Below are 19,172 nucleotides of genomic sequence, written 5' to 3'. Positions count from 1 at the left end.
AGGAAGTGTGTTACTGTCAGGACAGGCTTTGATGTCTCAGAAGCTCAAGCCCGGGCTCAGTGGAACACAATTCTTGCTGCCTGTGGATGCGGATGTAGAACTCTCAGGTCTTCTTCCAGCACCATGTCTGCCTGCACGCTGTCACGCTTCCTGCCGTGACAATAATAGACTGAACCTCTGAACCTGTAAGCCAGCCCCAGTTAAATGCTGTCCTTTATGAGAGTCGCCGTAGCTGTGGTGTCTTCTCACAGGAACCTGATACAGTACCTTCTCATGGTAAGGGCCCAGCACAATCCATCCGCAAAAGCAATACCCAAGATAGATCATAGCCGCACAGCAACAGAACCTGATGACATTGGGCAGCGCTGCCTGGAGGGTCAGGATAAGGAGCTGTGGAAATGAGAGAGGGTGTTAGATCCCTCTGCCCTTTAGTCAAAATGGCGAAATAGCTCCAGTAGACTCAGTAGGATTCCTTACATTGTACTTCGCAAAGAAACCCAGGTATCGGATAACGCCAAGCCACACGAGCATGGTGGAAGTCCCAAGAAGTATGCTACAGACATCGTAGCTTGTAAGACTCTAGGTAGAATAGGAAAAATTGGGTAAATTGCAATGTCAGTTAGGCAAGAAATATTAAATAGCGTTGTTCCAGGAGCAGCTCTAGGTATAAAGAATAAAGCGATGGAAAAACTGTTTTGTTTTTTTTTTTAAACCTTCATAAAGCTTACACTCCAGTGGAATATATGGAGCAAAGACCAGCAATAGATTAATTCCGCCTTCAGTGCACTCAGTGATGGTAAATGCTGAGGGGGAAGGCACTGGTATGGGGAGAGGTAAGGAATGAGTGGGAGCCTGCAATTTGGAATCTCAATTGCAGTAAGAATCTCAATGAGTAAATGGCACGGAAGCAAAGATCTGAAACGAAGAAATAAGGGAGAAAGTTAGGCAAAAGCCTAGAGGAGCCCTGGGCATGTGGAACAGCCAATAGAAAGGACCAGAGGCAGCAGGGAGTCTGGCAAGAAGTGAACAGCACAGAGTAGCGGGGAGGTAAGGGGTGGGTAGTGTAAGACCTCAGGGGTACTTAAGGTTGTTTTTGTCAGAAAAGGTCAGATTGGTTTGAGAGCCCTGAAGAGGAGTGACATGGGCAAGTGTTGCCTGTGTGACTGCCAGCAGAGGCCTGGAGGAATACGAGGTTCTTGGAGTAATGTGAGAGCAGGTGATGACTGGGTCCAGGCTGGAACTGTAAAGGTGGCCAGCTCCCTCTAGGATTAAGCATGGGAGAGAGGGGTTTTATAGAAGAGGGAGAGCTTCAGTGAACGTGTGGTTCAGGGCAGGAACACAGAGAGGTGCCAACCCCACTGGAAAGGCAATGGGAGAGGAGGACTTGAACTTAGGAAGGAGGACTGGGAGAGTTCCGAGTTAGCTGTGTTAAACCTGAGAAGATAAGTAGACAGTCAGGATGTAAGGTTACACTTGGATACTCGGGCTGCAGCACTGAGACTTCTAAGGTGCAGATTTGACACACGTTGGTGCATTGGTACCAAAATATCTATCTGGGTCAGGACAACAATACCAAGGCAGTGACAGAAAAGACTGTCCAAACAGGATGCCTCAAAACATCCTCACGCTGAGGGTTGGCCATGAAAGGGAAGCAGCAAGGAAAACTCTGACAGACAGACAGACAGACAGACAGACAGACAGACAGACAGGGATCTGGAGAAAACCTGGTGTGAGAATCACCTCAGCTGAAAGGAACACATGCAGACCAGCGGTGAAAAGCTACAGATGGTCAGGGCAGAGACATCAGCAGAAAGGAGCTTCCATGGCAATGAGACAGCCAGATCAGAAGACATTCTGGTAGTTAGCGTTCACCAGCAGGATTAGGTACTACGTTGATTATCTTTTATCCTATAAACTGGAGTGGAGACATGGGGAAATAGTTGGACAAAGGACCTGGGAATTTAATTTTGCAGAAGAAGCAAAACCACAGTGTTGGGGAGTTACAGGAGAGAATTGCCAGAGGGAAGAAAGAACCTGGGGCCAGGTCCTGAGAGGCAAGAGAAAGAGCTAGCCTTGAACAACAGCCTAAATCATCCACAGTACGAGACTGGACAGACACTGGAGACAAGTAAACAGGTCTCTTTACTGCTATGAAACAGGAAGTGAGGTGAGGGCAGGAGGAAGTGCCTGTGCTTTCATAAGGAAACACAGTGGTCCAGAAAAATGAAGACAATGTTTCACACTATGAAGACTCACTGAAGGAAGTGATAGCTGAGGTTGATAAAAGAAAAGAAAATGTCATGCAGAGAGCATCCCCATAACCTCAGAACTAGGGAGGTGAAGGCAGGGAGATCAGGGTTCAAGATCAGGCCCTGATACATGGTGAGTTTGAAGAGAACCTGGGCTGCATACAATACTCTCTTTAAAACTAATAAAACAAATAAGTATTAACTATAAATCCACCATAATTGTTTTTTGGCTCCCTAAAGCTAAACTACAAAAAATACAGCCATGCTAGCATCGTCTTGCCCCTGCCTTCTTCTCAGGCTTCTTCTTCCCCAAAGCCCCTTGCAGGTGAGTTTCACTAATGAAGCCCTACAGTGTGTGAACAGGACTGAAACCGGCTACTCCTGAGCCACAGCCACATGACACCGGAAAGCTGCCACCATCTGGTATTTTCACTTCCCATAGGCTGGAGCCGGTTCATGAGGTAACCCTGTGTCAATCGTGAAGTCAAGATGAGCTCTTAGGATCTGGCCAAGAACAAAATGCAGGGAGCTTAGGTCCCTGAAAGATCTGCCGACCTAGAGCCCCACCCTGAATGCTTCGGAGGAGAAAAGCAAGCTGTCCTTTGACCCAGCCTGTGTTTGGAATTCACCTCGGTTCATAACCAGGGTCCTTGCCGATGTGTAGTTCGTTACAAGACTCATTTGAACAGTGTTAATTTTTAAATTTTATGTTTGTTTGGGAAAAAAGACTAATTCTAAACTAGAATTGTTTCAGGAGAATAATATCAATGGGAAAAGTAAGAAAGTGAGCAACCTTTACATTGAAAGGGCATGGGAAGCAAAGGTAGAAACACACAGGGTAGTACCTTGGCCTTATTTCCCTCCTCCCACACTCCTCCTCCTCCCACACTCCTCCTCCTCCCACATTCCTCCTCCTCCCACACTCCTCTTCCTCCCACACTCCTCCTCCTCCCACATTCCTCCTCCTCCCACACTCCTCCTCTTCCTCCCACATTCCTCCTCCTCCCACACTCCTCCTCCTCCTCCCACACTCCTCCTCCTCCCACACTCCTCCTCCTCCCACACTCCTCCTCTTCCTCCCACATTCCTCCTCCTCCTCCCACACTCCTCCTCCTCCTCCCACACTCCTCCTCCTCCTACACTCCTCCTCTTCCTCCCACATTCCTCCTCCTCCAACACTCCTCCTCCTCCTCCCACACTCCTCCTCCTCCCACACTCCTCCTCCTCCTCCCACACTCCTCCTCCTCCTCCCACACTCCTCCTCCTCCTCCCACACTCCTCCTCCTCCTCCCACACTCCTGCTCCTCCCACACTCCTCCTCCTCCTCCCACACTCCTCCTCCTACACTCCTCCTCCTCCTCCCACACTCCTCCTCTTCCTCCCACACTCCTCCTCCTCCCACACTCCTCCTCTTCCTCCCACACTCCTCCTCCCACACTCCTCCTCCTCCCACACTCCTCCTCCTCCCACACTCCTCCTCCTCCTCCCACACTCCTCCTCTTCCCACACTCCTCCTCTTCCTCCCACACTCCTCCTCCTCCCACACTCCTCCTCCTCCCACATTCCTCCGCCTCCCACACTCCTCCTCCTCCCACATTCCTCCTCCTCCCACACTCCTCCTCCTCCCACACTCCTCCTCTTCCTCCCACATTCCTCCTCCTCCCACACTCCTCCTCCTCCCACACTCCTCCTCCTCCTCCCACACTCCTCCTCTTCCTCCCACACTCCTCCTCTTCCACCCACACTCCTCCTCCTCTCACATTCCTCCTCCTCTTCCCACACTCCTCCTCCTCCTCCCACACTCCTCCTTGTCCTCTTCTTTTGGTTGAATATTTACCTTTTTAACATTTTCTGGGAGAACTCTTGCCAACTCTTAGCACATTTTCCTCGGTGTGTATATGACTTTTGGTGTATGTGACCTGGAGAGTTTGAACTCTCGAGGTCTAGCTCAGAGCACTTTCCAGTCACTCAGATGATACTGACCTATCAGTTTGAGGATTTTGCTTTTTAAAACTCTGTTTGAGAGACGTCTAGGAGCTGACCAGTGGTGACATACACCTTTCATCCCACCATTCAGGAGGCAGAGGCAGGCAGAGCTGTGAGATCAAGGCCAGCCTGGTCTACAGAAAGAGTTCCTAGACAGTCAAGTCTCCACAGGGACCCTCTCTCAAAATCCAAAGAAGATAGGTAGATAGATAGATAGATAGATAGATAGATAGATAGATAGATAGATAGATAGATAGATGGACAGACAGACATTTCGATTTAAGATTTAACTAGAGTTAAGAAAACTGCTGCTGTCAGTTTCAAGTTAATTGAACACAAAGCCCAGAAGAAAGCATTTTTTCACAGCTTGGAAAAATACATTTTACTATTGTAATATTTTACCATCGTGATAGCACAGTTGAGAAGAACCATTTTACCTTGGCTTGGATTTCCATTTTCAGAATCGATCCAACGATCGTCAGTATGTCACTAACGATGATCATAATGTACCACCCGTTGATGAACTCCATCTGATCAGAGGCCGAAACTTCCTTCTTGTAGTGAAGAAGGAAAAAGTTGACAAACTCCTTTTGGGAAGAGGAGAGACTCAGTGAGCTTCGGTGTGGCTGAGCACGTTGGTGACATCTTGGGGAACAGGGCTTACCTGCTGAAGCTGAAGACCCCGAATCACAGACCTGGCGCAGAGCACCAGCGAGGACAAGCAGGTCAGGATAACAAAGGCATCGAAGATCATCATGTAGTGGGTGTTCTTCTGAACTGGAAGACAGAGGCCGAGGAAGCGTTAAGAAGATGATGTGACTACTTTCTCGAATAATTCAGAGAATTCAAATGTTTCAGAATAGCATTCTTTCCATTAGCATTTAAAGAAAGCTGAGGGTCCTTCAAAAAACAAAACACTCCAAATCAAAGATCTTTCATTATCAGCCTATGGCGTTTATGCTAAAGAGGTTCTCCTCGTGGGTGTGACATACACACCCACTATCCCAGCAGTTGGGAGCAAGAAACGGGATTACCATGAGGTCTAGGCTAGCTTGGATTATATACTAAGTTTGAGGTCAACCTGGGTTACATATAGTGAAATCCTCTCAAAAATAAAGTCAGTCAATCAGTAAATAAGCCTCCAAACTCCTACATTGCTTGACAACATACTTAGCTGGGTATAAAATATCCATTAAGCAGCCTTATGTACCTGGCACTTTTCTAGGTGCTGGAACACAGTGGTGAATAAAACAGACAAGGCCCTTGACCTAACAGGAGCAACCGTGGCGGTGAGACAAGCAAGGAGTGAGCAGGCGCATGGGTAATTCACACAGATGGAGTGATACAAGAGACGTTAAATCACTGGCAAAGGCACACCTCCCACCTGACTCAGTTCCACGCACTTTGTGTGTTCAGGGTCCTCTCACCAGCCCCTGTGTAGCTGTAGTGCTTACCCCCACTTTGAACTCGAGAAAACTGAAACACAAGGAGGCCCCATCATGTGCTAGGCCACACACAGAATGAGCATGACTGGCGTTCAAATGTTCACTCTGCATCAGGTTGTTCTGTTTTAGTCCTGTCAGCAGTGGACATCCTCAGCTCTGGCCATAAAACTACTGAATCAGAAGTCATGTGTCCCTGAATCCTCCAGATAAGGCTATATTTCAGAGCCATCGCTCCACCCTGGAGAGGGTAGCCAGGAAAGAAAGCTCACCAAGGTTTTAACTGAGCCTTGGGTGACAAGAAATGAGCAGCTTCTGCCAGCCTTGGAGGCTCACATGTAAAGTCCCAGCATTTGGAGACCAAGACAGGAAGATGGTGAGTTTGAGGATAAGCGATGGAGGAGGAGGAGGAAAAGAGGAAAATAAGAGAGAGGAAGAAAAGAAAGAAGAAATGGATAGGAGAGAGAGAAAATGGAAGAGAGAGGGGGGATGGGGAGAGGAGGAGAGAACGTTTTTCAGCCATATTGAAATCCTAGAGAATCATAAATGCTGTCATGACCCACAAGACAGTGCCATTAAAGTGAAGCAGAGGTGGCAGTCACCAAATCCACTGATGTTATCTCTACCAGGAAGCCATGAGGAAGTAATTTCAGAAAGAGCTGTAATAAAGCACGCTGCTGATATTTGCCCAGTGGTTCCAATGGCTGCCTAAATGTCTAACTCTACCTCAGAAAGACTTAAAAGCCAAACACAAGCACATAAGAGGCAGCCTCTGTGCCGGACACTGGATGCACTCCACCTAGAGAAGTCCGTGACGGCGGTGAGGGTTGTGATTCCAGAGCCCCATATGCTTACACACAAACCGACACCAGTGACTACCCTCATGTCGGTCTGATGAACAACACTCACACAGTCCAGACCTAGCTCAGAGCTACCAATTCTAGTACAAAGCGGAGGAAATCGAGCCCTGGCAGGTGTCTAAGATACGTCCTCTTCTCAGTAGAACCCATGCAATCTCTTGTGTTGTGCAATCACGAGCAAAGTGCAGAGTGGCCTACCATTTGGTCAACTTAAGAGGACCTAGGTAATGGCTCAGGAAAAATCTTTCCTGGCAGTGTTCCTGTTCCGGACAGGACGCATTCTAATCTGAATTTTTGTTTGTGTTTCTAGAACAGATTTCCCCCCACATCACTCCACTTTTTACATCAGATGAAAGACCACTACAGCATGTCATAGCTTTGAGGTCAAATCCTCCCTTCTCTCTCAACATAAGACCCTCAGGTCATTACACATCCCTCCTGGGCCTTGATTTTTTTTTCATCTGTGAGTCTGCTGCTCGTTGCGATATTTGAAGATATTAAAAGAGGAAAATAGGTATACGTACGCCTTTAGTGAAGAACTATGAGTGTGCAGTTGGTAAGGAGGAGGCAGGTAAGGGCTGTGGAGAAGGGAAGGAGCTGCCGGATGATACTAACGTGTGTACTGACTGAATCATCAGACATCTACAGCAACCCAAGCTGCCTTCAGAATGTCAAGGGCTCGGGGCTGGCCCAGTCTTTTACTTGGTGGTCCCTACATCCTGCAGGCCCTGGTATAATGCTCGATGGTCTAATGACCATCATGGGAGTGAGCAGAGCTTATGACTTACTTGATCCAGACACGTGCCAATCTTTGCATTCTCTGATAGAAATGTCGTTGTCTAAACTTATTTTGATTCTTCCACTGTGTGCCTTGTTGTCGAATGTTATCTGTAAAGACAGGAAAGGGGGTCTAAGGATGCACGACTAGGTTTTGTAGTCAAGATACGTCTCTAAATCCAACAGGAAGCAATTCATCGAAGGATACAGGACATGCGGATCCTCACTTCTGACCAGCTGGTACTGGTCTCGGTTAATCCCTGAGGAATGCCCCTTCATCTCTCTGTGAGGTGATAACATTGAATCCGATCTGCTGTAGACAGATTCTAGCATCTACACCCCATGTTTCTAGGATGCATTCTAGCCCTGGACACGTTAGCAAGCAAGAGTGTTCTCCCTCCTGTGTCCAGACACTTGTGTGCTGAATTTGTACAGGTTTCCTCTGCCCACCTTCCCATGGGACCTTAGCAACGGATAGCTTTTGGTGTTCAGGCAAATTAGGCAAACACAGAAGCACAAGCACCAAACACATCACTCCTATCCTTAGACACCCCTGGTTGAGAGGTGTTTTGCATTTTTTTATTCTGGGCCTAGATTTCTCCATCACTCTGACACCCCACCTATTACAAAGGGCTTGGTGACAGTTGCTAGTGTGCTTGCCTCTGAGAAAACCAGCTGAAGGGGCTCCATGCAAGCAGCACAAAGCAGCCCTTTGTGTGTACTGTGTGTGATCCTCCTCTGTCTCCTTCTGACTCTCTTGCTTCTTCCATACATAGAGAAGGAAGGAAAGGCAAGAAAATCCAACTATATTTTTCTTTCCCTTTCCCACCCCCCACAAAAATGGAAAAAAGTTCATTTGAAAGTCCTTCATTTACAGCTTAGGCCTAAATGATTATCTACCTTACCCGACTCTATTGCCATGCTCAGAGAATATCACAGAAGGGGGAGGGGACAGAGAGCCTGTAAGACAGAGGGTGGGGGGACTGCTGTGAATGGTGTCTTCTGGACATAACAGGGCAACTGCACCCATGAACTCAGGGCAGCACAGGATCAAGTCAGCTGACTTTACAGCACAAAACGAGGGACACCTGAGACCACACCCTAGCTGAAGAGCTCTTGGCACCTGATGGCTACTGGAAGAGTGTTGTTTTTGTTCAGCTGTGTGGCCTCTGATAAGTTGTCCATGCTCTGGTGAGTAACCTCCTACCTGTGCACACTCTGACAGAGTCATCTGGACTAAGTGGGAAGGTTGTAGAATAGGGTCTGGGAGGAGTTGGAGGGGAGCAGTGCTAGTGAGTATTTTATTCTCCGCTGTTGGGTTTCGTTGAAGTTTCTCCACACAGAGAAGGCAGACAGAGCTTCAGGCATGAGATTCTAAGTAACTTCAAAGAGTCCAGTCATTCTGTGTCCCCTCGAGATGGAGTCTCAGCTTCTTTCCCTACACAGATGAAGCCACTGCCATTTGCTGCCCTCCCCATGGAAGAACACAGCCTACACCCTACACGAGGAGATGCCAGTGTCATTTGATGGGGTGAAAGTCCTTACTAAGGAGAAATTATTGACCCTCAAGAACTGACGGGGACTCAGCTGATATCTTGAGTGATATTTCAATAAGCCGCAGCAAAGGCTGAATCTCCCCAAGAAGAAAGTATGCTGAATGGGATTTTAAAGGAGTATCATGGGGTGGGGTGGGGGGCACTGGTAGTAATGCACTTGAAGACACACTTGTTACCTAAGTATGAGGGCTGGAGTTCAGATCCCTGGGATCTATGAAAGCCAGGCAGACATGGTGGCTGTCTCTAACTCTTGAGAAGCTGGGACAAGGGATCTCCTAGGCAAGTGGGCTATTGAAACTGGTGAGCTCTGGGTTTAGTAGGGGACCTGCCCCAATGCATAAAGGGGTAAGCAATCAGGAAGGACCATTGATATTAACTGTAGGCCTGTATACAGATGTACACCAACACATACATATATATGCATGTGTTGTAAACACATGTATGAACACATATATACAAGTACACACACAATCATGTGTCACACATGTGAGGACATACATTTAACACATACACATGCTAATAAGAACTCAGATGTTCATGCACCTAATGAAGAATCTCAAAGAAAAGTCAATCAATACTTGTGAATGCAAATGAACTATAAGCCCAATTCATCACACATGGGCAAGATTTAAATATTATTTCAATGAATCTGGTATGAATAGACTGAGGATTTAGATATTAGAATTGGGCCACTAGGGAGGACCCAGATTTCACAACCATTTTCTTGATTCATTCAACAAATAATAGCACCTCCTACTGCGTGTCGTCTGAGGGAAAAGATATTAATTAAGGAAGTGATTGAAAGCTTCAGGGAGCTTTCAGACTAACTGAGATTATGTCAAACATCTAGAAGATTCTAGAATAAAGAGTGAAGTGTCAACCACATAAAGTATAAAAAGGGGAGAAGGTAAATACAAGACAAAAGCTGGACCAAGAGAACCCAACAACTCCAGAGGCCGCCTGGGAGATTATCAAATGTGTATCCAGCTGAAGAGCCACAGAAACTCAACCAAGAAGGTATCAAGACTGTACAAATTCTGAAACCATCATTTCTCAAACTCAAGACAGAGAAGACTTGATGATCACTCAAAATCTTTAAAATCAAGTAACTTTGATGACTCACGACTCACTGGTTAATACCAGGATCGACATATATAGTAGAGTTCAAAATCCTCTTCAGGTTTGGGTGGCTTTTCATGTTAAACCACCTCTGTGGTCATTGTATTTTATGATGGAATATTATTTCATGCCTCTCCTGAAAAGTCAATGTTTCACAAACAATTAGTCAAGCTTCGTGAATGCTAGCTACTACAGAGGCCATACAATCTGGGTCATATAAAAAAGTTTTAAATTCTGTCTACATGTGGCCAGACAGAATGTGTTATTGATACAGCTTTTTAAAACCACATTTATTCACTGTGTGTGCATGTGTGTGTATGTGAGTGTGTGTGCATATTTGTGTGTGTGTATGTGAGTGTGTGTGCATGTTTGTGTGTGTGTGTGTGTGTGTGTGTAGCTCAGTCTGAAATTGGATACATACAATACAGAAGGTGAGGCAGAAGAAGAGAGATGAACCAGAGCACTCACGGCCACATAGGGGAGTTAAGAGCAATAATCCTCGGTCCCCAGCTCCGAAAAAAAGAACCAAAAAAAAAAAAAAAAAAAAAAAAAAAAAAAAAAAAAGAGCAATAATCCAAAGGCTATGGACATCCGTGATGAGAAAGCTCAACAAAGACCCCTTGGTAACTATGGAAAGTCATCTGTCTGTCTATCTATCTATCTATCTATCTATCTATCTATCTATCTATCGATCTATCTACCAATCATCTATCCATCCATCCATCCATCCATCTATCCCCCCACCCACCTATCTATCCATATCTCCCTCCTCCTCCCCCTCTTCTTCTCCCTCTTCCTTTCATGATACTGATCCTTTGGCATTTGGTCATCTGTTATACACCAGGCACCATACTGGGGACAGTAACACACAAGGTAAGTCCTTGCCTTACAGAACATGCACCAAGGTGCAGAAGACAAACAGGAAGTCAGCAACATGCAGTGACAGAGCTGGTTGGAACAAGGTCCCCAGGCACATCCTGTAGTTCAGACAATGCCTTAGCACCAGTGTACGAACCATACATCAGGTTAAAATAATTTTTCTCTAGTCAGGAGACACACTCAGCACAGCCCACACTTACAGTCAGGGTAAAGTCGTAACAGTCAGGAAGCTCCTGGTGGCGAACTGTCTGCAGGTTGATGGCTTTGAGCTTAAATTGGAGCTCCACTGTCAGAAGTCTGGAAAGCAAAGGATGCTTGCAATGAGGGTCACACAGAGGGCTGAGCTGTGCGCCCCTCCAGAGCATGCCTCAGATGAGGGTCACACAGGGCTGAGCTGTCCGCTCCTCTGCTCTCCTCACCTGTGGAAGTCCAGGGTCAGGTTGAGTTTGTTTTCTCCAGGTGTTCCCATGTGGAAAGCTTCCTCTGGCTCTATAAGGAAACAGTCTGCACAGAAGGGAGCAAAGCCATAAATAAAGCTGCATAAAGGACGGTGGTTAGGATCAGTTGCCCATGTTGACTCCTTTTAGAATCAGCAGAGTAAGAACTCGGGATCAATGCCCTGGTTCTGTGTCTCCTGTCTTTACGACATGAGACATTTCTGAAGTGGTCAGTGATTTAGAAAGGTTCAGACTGTCTCAGAACGCCATCGCTCTCCCCGCCTCGTGTTCCTTGATGCTTTACCTGCTTGCTTTTCCTTTGAATTCACGAGTTTTACAGCAAAGTGTTCACGATAGAAGTTGACAGATAAGGACCTCTGAATAGTTTTTCTACGACATAGGGCACCCCCCGTCAATGTTTATGGAGATGAAGTTATCATGGGGCTCAGGTTTAAATCAAGGAGTTAAAACAGTAGCTGGTGGTTATAGGGGATCATCACCTGTTTCGACTTCTGGATCGATGTCGAAGGTATCGTTCCCGGGGCAGATGGTGCCTTGCCTGTAGAAGTGCTGACAGACTGCCATTGCTGACTGCTTAGTCCCCTTGTTCTCATAAGCATGGTTGCCGACGGAGATGTTTCGAAGTTGCAAGTACTTCACCCGAAAAGAGAGAGACAGGGATGGAACACTGGCCAGAGCCAAAGGGATGGCAGCCAGGGCAGACGCAAGGCCATGATAACCTGCCCTGGTCATGTCCCCGTTGGGGTGCAGACATTCAGGAAACACACCCTTGGACGCCGCGTCTGAGTGAGAGACTCTGAAGAGGAGGAGTGGAGATCAGAAGGGGCCGTTGCTGAGTCTGGGGAAATCCCTCAGCAGCCTTGAATACTCAAATGCTTTATAGTCTGTCTACTCAGGAATTCTCCCAGGCAGCTGCCTCTGACCACTCCCTCCCACACCCCTGCTCCAGAATCTTCTGGTTTGGTGAGAGCCTCTCACCTGGATGCAGCGTCCTAAGTCATTCTTTGACTGGAAAAGTGAAAACAAATTAAAGATTTGTAGCCAAGCACTGCACTACAAGAAGTACAGCAAGTATAAGTTGCCCCTTCCCTGTCTTAAGGCCTCGTACGATGAGGATTTGAACCCATTAACAAACCTTTCTGTGTCTGTCTGATACTTCTGTCTTTGTGTGGTAATCACATCAAATACAATGGCAGGAAGCCATGGACAGAGGTTTAGACACAGTTGTGGACACTGACAGCTCATGTCTCTCTTACGTGTGTGTATGGATGTGGTCAGAATGTGCATCTCTCTATTGCATGAGCAGTACTGTGTAATACGAGCTGTGATTTTTTTTCTTTTTTTTTTAATTTAGAGAATACTTTATTAGTTTTTGTAATCAAACCCACGTAGATAAGACCTTACATATTTAATACAGTGTGTTACCCCTGTACAAATGGAAAAAACTTAAGTTCAACATTTCTAGACCAATATGGCTGTTAATTTCTGTACAGTGCCAACTCAACACAGTAAACGGGGATACTTTTTTCGAAAGTTGACAGCACAGGTAAAGTTTCAAAAAATTCAAATTATATATCTATATATATATATTTATATTTATATAAAAAGACCAATAATAGCAGTGTGTTATGCATCAACAGCAGCAACAGCTTTTCCAGGTTCTGCAGTCATCTGAACAAAACTGTAGAGACATCCAGCACACTCCATTAAAAAAAAAAAAGTAAAAAAACAAAACCCGAGAAAACAGCACAGTTCTGTTACTCTTGTGGTACCTGGCACCATTTTTTTTTTAAATTACGAGCTGTGATTTTTGGTGGATTCAGCAGAGGTGCTGAGTGGGGAATAAGAGAAACAGCCAGATGCAGGAATTAACATGCTACGTTTGACCCGTTAGACCAAACAGTGCCAGCATAACAGGACTGGAGGGACTGTGAGAACCCTTCGCCCATCTGCACCCCTTTCATCACAGAGGCCACAGCAAGGAGATACAAGAGCTGAGCATGTAGATGCCTTGATCTTACTTAGCCTCTCAGAACTATGACAAGGAAATGGCTTTCACGGCTCATCCTGCAGATATTTAACTACAGTAGCAGAAAGAAATGTGACAGCTAAGATAAGGACTCCTCGTGGAAGGAACGGGGAGATCTAACCAGCAGATTAGCTCCCAGGCCAGGTACAGTGTTTTGAGGAATGAGTTTAGTTCCACTGATAAAGGTAAAGATGTTATACAAGGAATTTACCAGGCCTTTAGTCGGACAAAGAGATTGCTTTTCAGAAGTGGAGGCAGCAGGATCAAGAGACCAATGCCAGCCTCTGCTTCAAAGAGTTTGAAGTCACCTTGGGTTATGTCAGGCCCCCATCTCAAACCAACAATTATAATGGATTGTTTACTACTCGTCTCTACATGCCCTCTAAGACACATATGAATCTAGTACAATGTTTTACAGATACTTAATACATTTAAACGTTAAATCTAGGACTGAGAGATGGCTCAGTGTGTAAAGTACTTACCACCAAATCATGAGGACCTGAGTTCAAATCCCCTACACTCATGGAAAGCCAGGCACAGTAGCATGCATCTGTAATTCCAGTGTTTCTATGTCAAGACAGGAGGCAGGGATAGGAGAATTCCTTAGAAGCTCTCAGGTCAACGAGCTTAGTGTATGGAATGAGGAGCAAGACTCTGACCTCAGACAGGGTGGAAACTAAGGAATGGCAACCAAGATTGTCCTCTGAGTCTCACCCAAGTGCCTGCAACTGTCCTGCATAAACATCTCTCTCTCTCTCTCTCTCTCTCTCTCTCTCTCTCTCTCTCTCACACACACACACACACACACACACACACACACACACACACACACACACAGTGGTGATTTGAATATGCTTGGCCCAAGGAGTAGAACTATTAAAAGGTGTGGCCTTGTTGGAGGAAATGTGTCACTGTGAGCACTGACTTTAAGACCCTCCTCCTAGCTACCTGGAAGCCAGCCTTCTCCAAGCAGTTTTCAGATGAAGATGTAGAACTCTCAGCTCCTCCTGCACCATGCCTGCCTGGATGCTGCCATGTTCCCGCCTTGATGATAATGGACTGAACCTCTGAACCTGTAAGCCAGCCCCAATTAAATGTTGTCCTTATGAAAGTTGCCTTGGTCATGGTGTCTGTTCACAGTAGTAAAACCCTAACTAAGACACATACTCTATCTCTCTCATGCACACACACATAAACACACACTCTTACACACACACTCACACATACAGACCCACTCTCTCACATGCATGCACATATACACACACACTCACAGATGCACATACACACTCTCACACACTCACTCACATGCACCCCCACACATGCACACAGCTTTTTTTTTTTTTGAAGTCTCTAAACTTATCTTCATCAATGTGTCTTCTGTGTCTGACTAAGTCTCCTAGTCGCACAGCTAGCCCAGAGTCCTGCTTCACAAAGATGTACTTCACCCTAGTGGCTCATGGACTCTGTTGGAATAAGCTGCCTCCAGAAATGAGGGGTGATGGTTGCTAGGGAATGTGTTTAAAGAAGGGATTTCATTATTTTTAAAAATGTGGTCTGTCTGTAGCTAACATAGGTCAAAAATACTGACCTCAAAAGCACGTTTAATTATCCCTTCAAAAGAAGTGATTTGGGACCTTGGGAAAGTACTAATTATAGCAAGAATAACCCAGAATGAAAACTTGACTCTGGAGTATGAAAAACAAGCTTATTTTCTTTTTCCTTTTTTTTTTTTTTTTTTTTTTGAGCTGGGGACCGAACCCAGGGCTTTTGCTTCCTAGGTAAGCGCTCTACCACTGAGCTAAATCCCCAGCCCCAACAAGCTTATTTTCTGTCAGGCAGTCGGTCAGCATCACTGAGTGATCCTCACCAGGCATGGCATAAAAGCCTCGCTTTCTCATGAGCTAGAAGGCCTTGCTTGTTACACAAGCTGCAAAACTAATCTTCTCGTTAGTTATTATAAGTCTCCAAGAGTATAAGCTTTGAAGACTTAATGACTACCTATATCCAGGGTTATGTTTATAATTTCAAAGACTGAAGCTCTCACATCAAGTCCTATCCCTGGTTCTTTCAAATGAGTCATTGAAGTTCTTCCTTTCTGCTAGTAGGAAACATACACGTTTTTAATCAATTTTTATTTGTATATGAATATAGCAATATTTCCCAATCAATTTTTAAATGTTTGTTTTATTTTACGTGTGTGTACATGTGTGTGTGCATGCACTTGTGTGTGTGTGTGTGTGTGTGTGTGTGTGTGTGTGAAGGGATACCTGTCAAGACCAGAAAGACAATAGATTCCCCTAAAACTGGGAATGCAAGACGTTTTGAGGGGCCCTATAAAGATTCTAGGAAGCAAAGTCAAGTCCTCTGAAAGAGCGGTCAGTGCTTTTAACTGCTGAGCCAGCTCTCCAGCCCTGTAACTATATTGAAATAGTTTATTCATAAGTTACCTCTGAGCAGAACTGTTCATCCGTGGAGTGCTGGTTTCTATATAACCCATTGCTACCACTTCTCCAGCCTGCTCTTCCTCCCAAGAATTCACACACTGTCTGAATATCTCACTATTAGAACGCTTGCCTAGCTTGTGCAAGGCTCAGAGTACCCCTAATACCTAATGCAAACAGAGTCAACACCTGAGGCACACAGTTGACTTACCCGGGTCACTGCAAAGATGATCTGGTCGTACACATCATTCTGAGTGTACACCGCGTAGGTGTCGTCCATTCGGTCCATGTAGCCTTTCAGGAAGAGGTGTTTGAAGGCTATCGTGTTCTCTTCCTTGAAAGCTACTACCATCTGGTTACTTAGTCCAAACAGAACCAGCTTAAAGAAGAGAGGAAACACCATGAGGAAGAAAACTCTGAGCAGGAGAGAAACAGTCATGTGGTTTAGGGCTTGACTAGCAGTAATTTATGAGGGATGTGGCAGCATATCCAGAAGGCTCTCAGTTTGGGGACCAGGAGATGGCTCCATGGATGACAACTTTTCTTACAAGTGTGAGGACCTGAGTTGGAAACCCCAGAGCCACTGAAAAGCCAGCTGTGTGCCAGCAGTCTGGTATGACTTTAGGGACACCGGATAAGAGATATCTGGAAACTCATGGGCCAGGGAGCCTGGTGTACACAGTAGCAAACAACAGATCCTGTTAGAAGGTAAAGGAGTGAGACTCAGATCTCCACACATGCATGCCCCCCGACCACCACACACACTAAGATATACACAGTGACAGTGAGGAGGGGGAGGGGGTGAAGGCTCCTGCCTGAAATGCTCTTAGGAGTCCAAGGCAACAAGACTGCACTAAATTTGCAGCCAGTCCAGCCTCCGTAGTGATTTCTAAACTAGCCTGGGCAATAGATTGAGAGCTCATCTCAAAAACAAACAAACCGTCCATTCCTTTTAAAATATTTAACTTAAACAAACACTTTTGTATGATTCTTACCAAAAGGCTTAAACCACTGACTAATGTTCCTCTGGGCCACTCTAGTAACTATTGGGAGATCGGATAAGTCCTCTAAAAGATGCGGAGTAATTCAGGACATGAGCCTGAGTGCAGCTCGGAGCGTGTACAGGTCTGAGCGTGTGCAGCTCTGAGCCTGTGCATCACTTTCTGTGCTCTGGTGTCCTGCATCCCACAGGGATGTGCACTAAGCCGGCTCACTGCCCCGAGGCAGAGATGCACTGCTCCGTAGTTAAGTCTTGAGCACCTGTGTAAAGCACTGAGCTTGGCCCACAGCCAGGACCCAAATGCACCTATTATTACTCTAAGCAAGGAGCATTCTTGCCTTGCAGATAGAGGTTCTGCCATTGAAGTGGCACAAATAAGCCTTCAGGCTGTGACATATTACACTGTCCCCTGAAATTAAGGATTTCAAGTGCAAGACGCCAAGTCTTGTACTGAGAACTGAGCGTGTTTTCGTGGCGATATATTAAAAAGAATCTGTGCCTGCTTCTGTGCAGCTACGTATGAGCTATGCAGACTTTTTAAACCGTAAGCATCAATATCCTTTTCTGTAAGGCAGAGACTGGGATTTCACTGCAGGAGGGTGGTTACAATGACAGGAATGGTCGCACCGGGCTGGGATGAGGGGTCACCCAAGTCCAGATAAGAACTCTACCAACTTCAGATGACTCTAGAAACCGTCTTGGCCTACTAGTCCTAAGTACTTGTTTTCAATGGGCAATTAAGATTAGCAATCTCAATATTAAAAAACAAAGACAAAAAAAAAACAAAAACAAAAAACAAAACCAACAACTCTCTGTCAATAGTTGATGTTTACCAAGAACTAAAAATAAAATTACAAACCTAAACGTTGCCTTCTTTTTTTCTTTCTGCTCTTAACAAGAGAACTTCCTCTCACCAGCACCTTTATTTTTAACATTTTTTTTTGTGTGTATGAGTGCACAGATATCAGGGGACAGTTGTCAAGAGTCAGCTCACGCCTCCTACCACGTGGGTTCTAGAAGTCAAATACACATGGCCGGCTCGACAGCAAGCACCTTCACCAGCAGAGCCATCTGGCCAGCCCCTCAAACATGTTTTAACAATAAACTACACCAGCATATGCAACTACCACAGAAACATGATTTCTCAAAAAAAAAGTAAAGAAGTTATGGAAAATGGATTGAAAATTTCCTTCCTAACAAAAATGAAGGCACACATTTCACAGCCAAAGTCCATATTCTTAGGTTACACACCTTTCATGATTCTGGGCTGCAGGAATCCAAGCGATTGCCTACAGCAGAAATCCACCCAGTGTCTAGAGAAAGAGATGCCCACAATATTAGGAATAAAAGAAAGATCTCATGTTGCAAATCAGCTAATTTCTGTGCATGATACCTCTCAAGAAATGTCTTCACTAGGATCCAAATGCTAAAAATGTTTATTCCTGAAAAGGAGTATGGGATTAAAATTATAATAATGAAAAACGAGAACGAGACAGGTGTCGTGGTACATACATTACCAACACTGGGAAGACAGAGTAGGTTGATCTCTGTGAGTTCAAGAGCAGTCTGATCTACAAAGGGAGTTCAAGGCCAACTGGGCCTACATAGTGAGCCTGTCTCAAAAATTTTTTTTAAAAAGAATCAAGAGAGAGAGAGAAAGAGAGGACAAGCAAACAAACACGAGTCAAAGGGAGAAGGGTTTAAGTTTGTATCTTTTTCTATTGTCTGTCCTTACAGGTGCAGTTAAAAGTCGTTTGAGGAACCAGTCCCTCCTCTGCTACTCAAAGAGGCGCCACCTAACTCGTGCTGGAAAATGCTTACCTGGATAGTCACCATAGCGATTTTCAGAATCTGTATGGCAAGTTTCCATGGCTTCCTACCCCGAGCCCAGAACTTCTCGCAAGGATTCATAAAAAAGAATTTGAGTTTCCGCCTCATCTGATCTTCTAAGAGAAGCTGCTCGGACTGGGATGAGCTCGGGTAGAAAGTGCAGGGACTTTCATCCTGGTGAGAACTGCAGCTGCTTACCACCACCTCAGGATTTGCCATCTCTGGGGAGAGAACCAAACACTTCCTCTCAGCTGGGAGAGGCAGGAGCCTGCATGGTGTTTGCCACTGCTGAAGCCTTAACAAAGGGTCACAGTCGGTGAGGTAGAGACCAGAAAGGGGGCGGGGCGTGAGAAAGGAGCGGGATGCGCTCCTGGCTCCTCCCACTGAGTGCGTGCTGAGTGCGGTTCTAGCCTCTCACCAGCTGAGAATCAGATGTTCAGCCACCATTAACCTTCGCTTAAGGCCTTCCTCCGTGTGCAAGGAACCCTGCATGGCTGCCCCAGTGTCCCTTACCTCCATACCACATTCGGTGGGCATAGACTACAA

At 45.7% G+C, this 19,172-nt stretch overlaps 1 protein-coding gene across 5 annotated transcripts in view; it reads right to left on the bottom strand.

Moving 5' to 3' along the window:
* The window catches only part of Mcoln3 (mucolipin TRP cation channel 3), a 107,620-nt gene that overhangs the window by 6,305 nt on the left and 82,143 nt on the right, over nt 1–19,172 (bottom strand). For all 5 annotated transcript variants that reach the window (XM_087621367.1, XM_087621362.1, XM_087621365.1 and 2 more), the window contains 10 exons: nt 18,618–18,847; nt 16,008–16,175; nt 11,806–11,959; nt 11,288–11,372; nt 11,069–11,165; nt 7,326–7,425; nt 4,900–5,012; nt 4,673–4,822; nt 478–579; nt 268–390 (listed from right to left, as the gene is read on the bottom strand). In XM_087621367.1, coding sequence (XP_087477493.1) covers nt 268–390; nt 478–579; nt 4,673–4,822; nt 4,900–5,012; nt 7,326–7,425; nt 11,069–11,165; nt 11,288–11,372; nt 11,806–11,959; nt 16,008–16,175; nt 18,618–18,845 — 1,320 coding nt within the window. In that variant the 5' untranslated portion in view covers nt 18,846–18,847. The remainder of the gene's footprint in view (nt 1–267; nt 391–477; nt 580–4,672; nt 4,823–4,899; nt 5,013–7,325; nt 7,426–11,068; nt 11,166–11,287; nt 11,373–11,805; nt 11,960–16,007; nt 16,176–18,617; nt 18,848–19,172) is intronic.

The sequence above is a fragment of the Rattus norvegicus genome, chromosome 2 (assembly GCF_021556685.1).
Source record: "Rattus norvegicus strain SHRSP/BbbUtx chromosome 2, alternate assembly SHRSP_T2T, whole genome shotgun sequence".
NCBI lineage: Eukaryota > Metazoa > Chordata > Mammalia > Rodentia > Muridae > Rattus > Rattus norvegicus.
The sequence above is the reverse complement of the archived record's forward strand: the minus strand, read 5'-3'. Positions and strand labels throughout refer to the sequence as shown.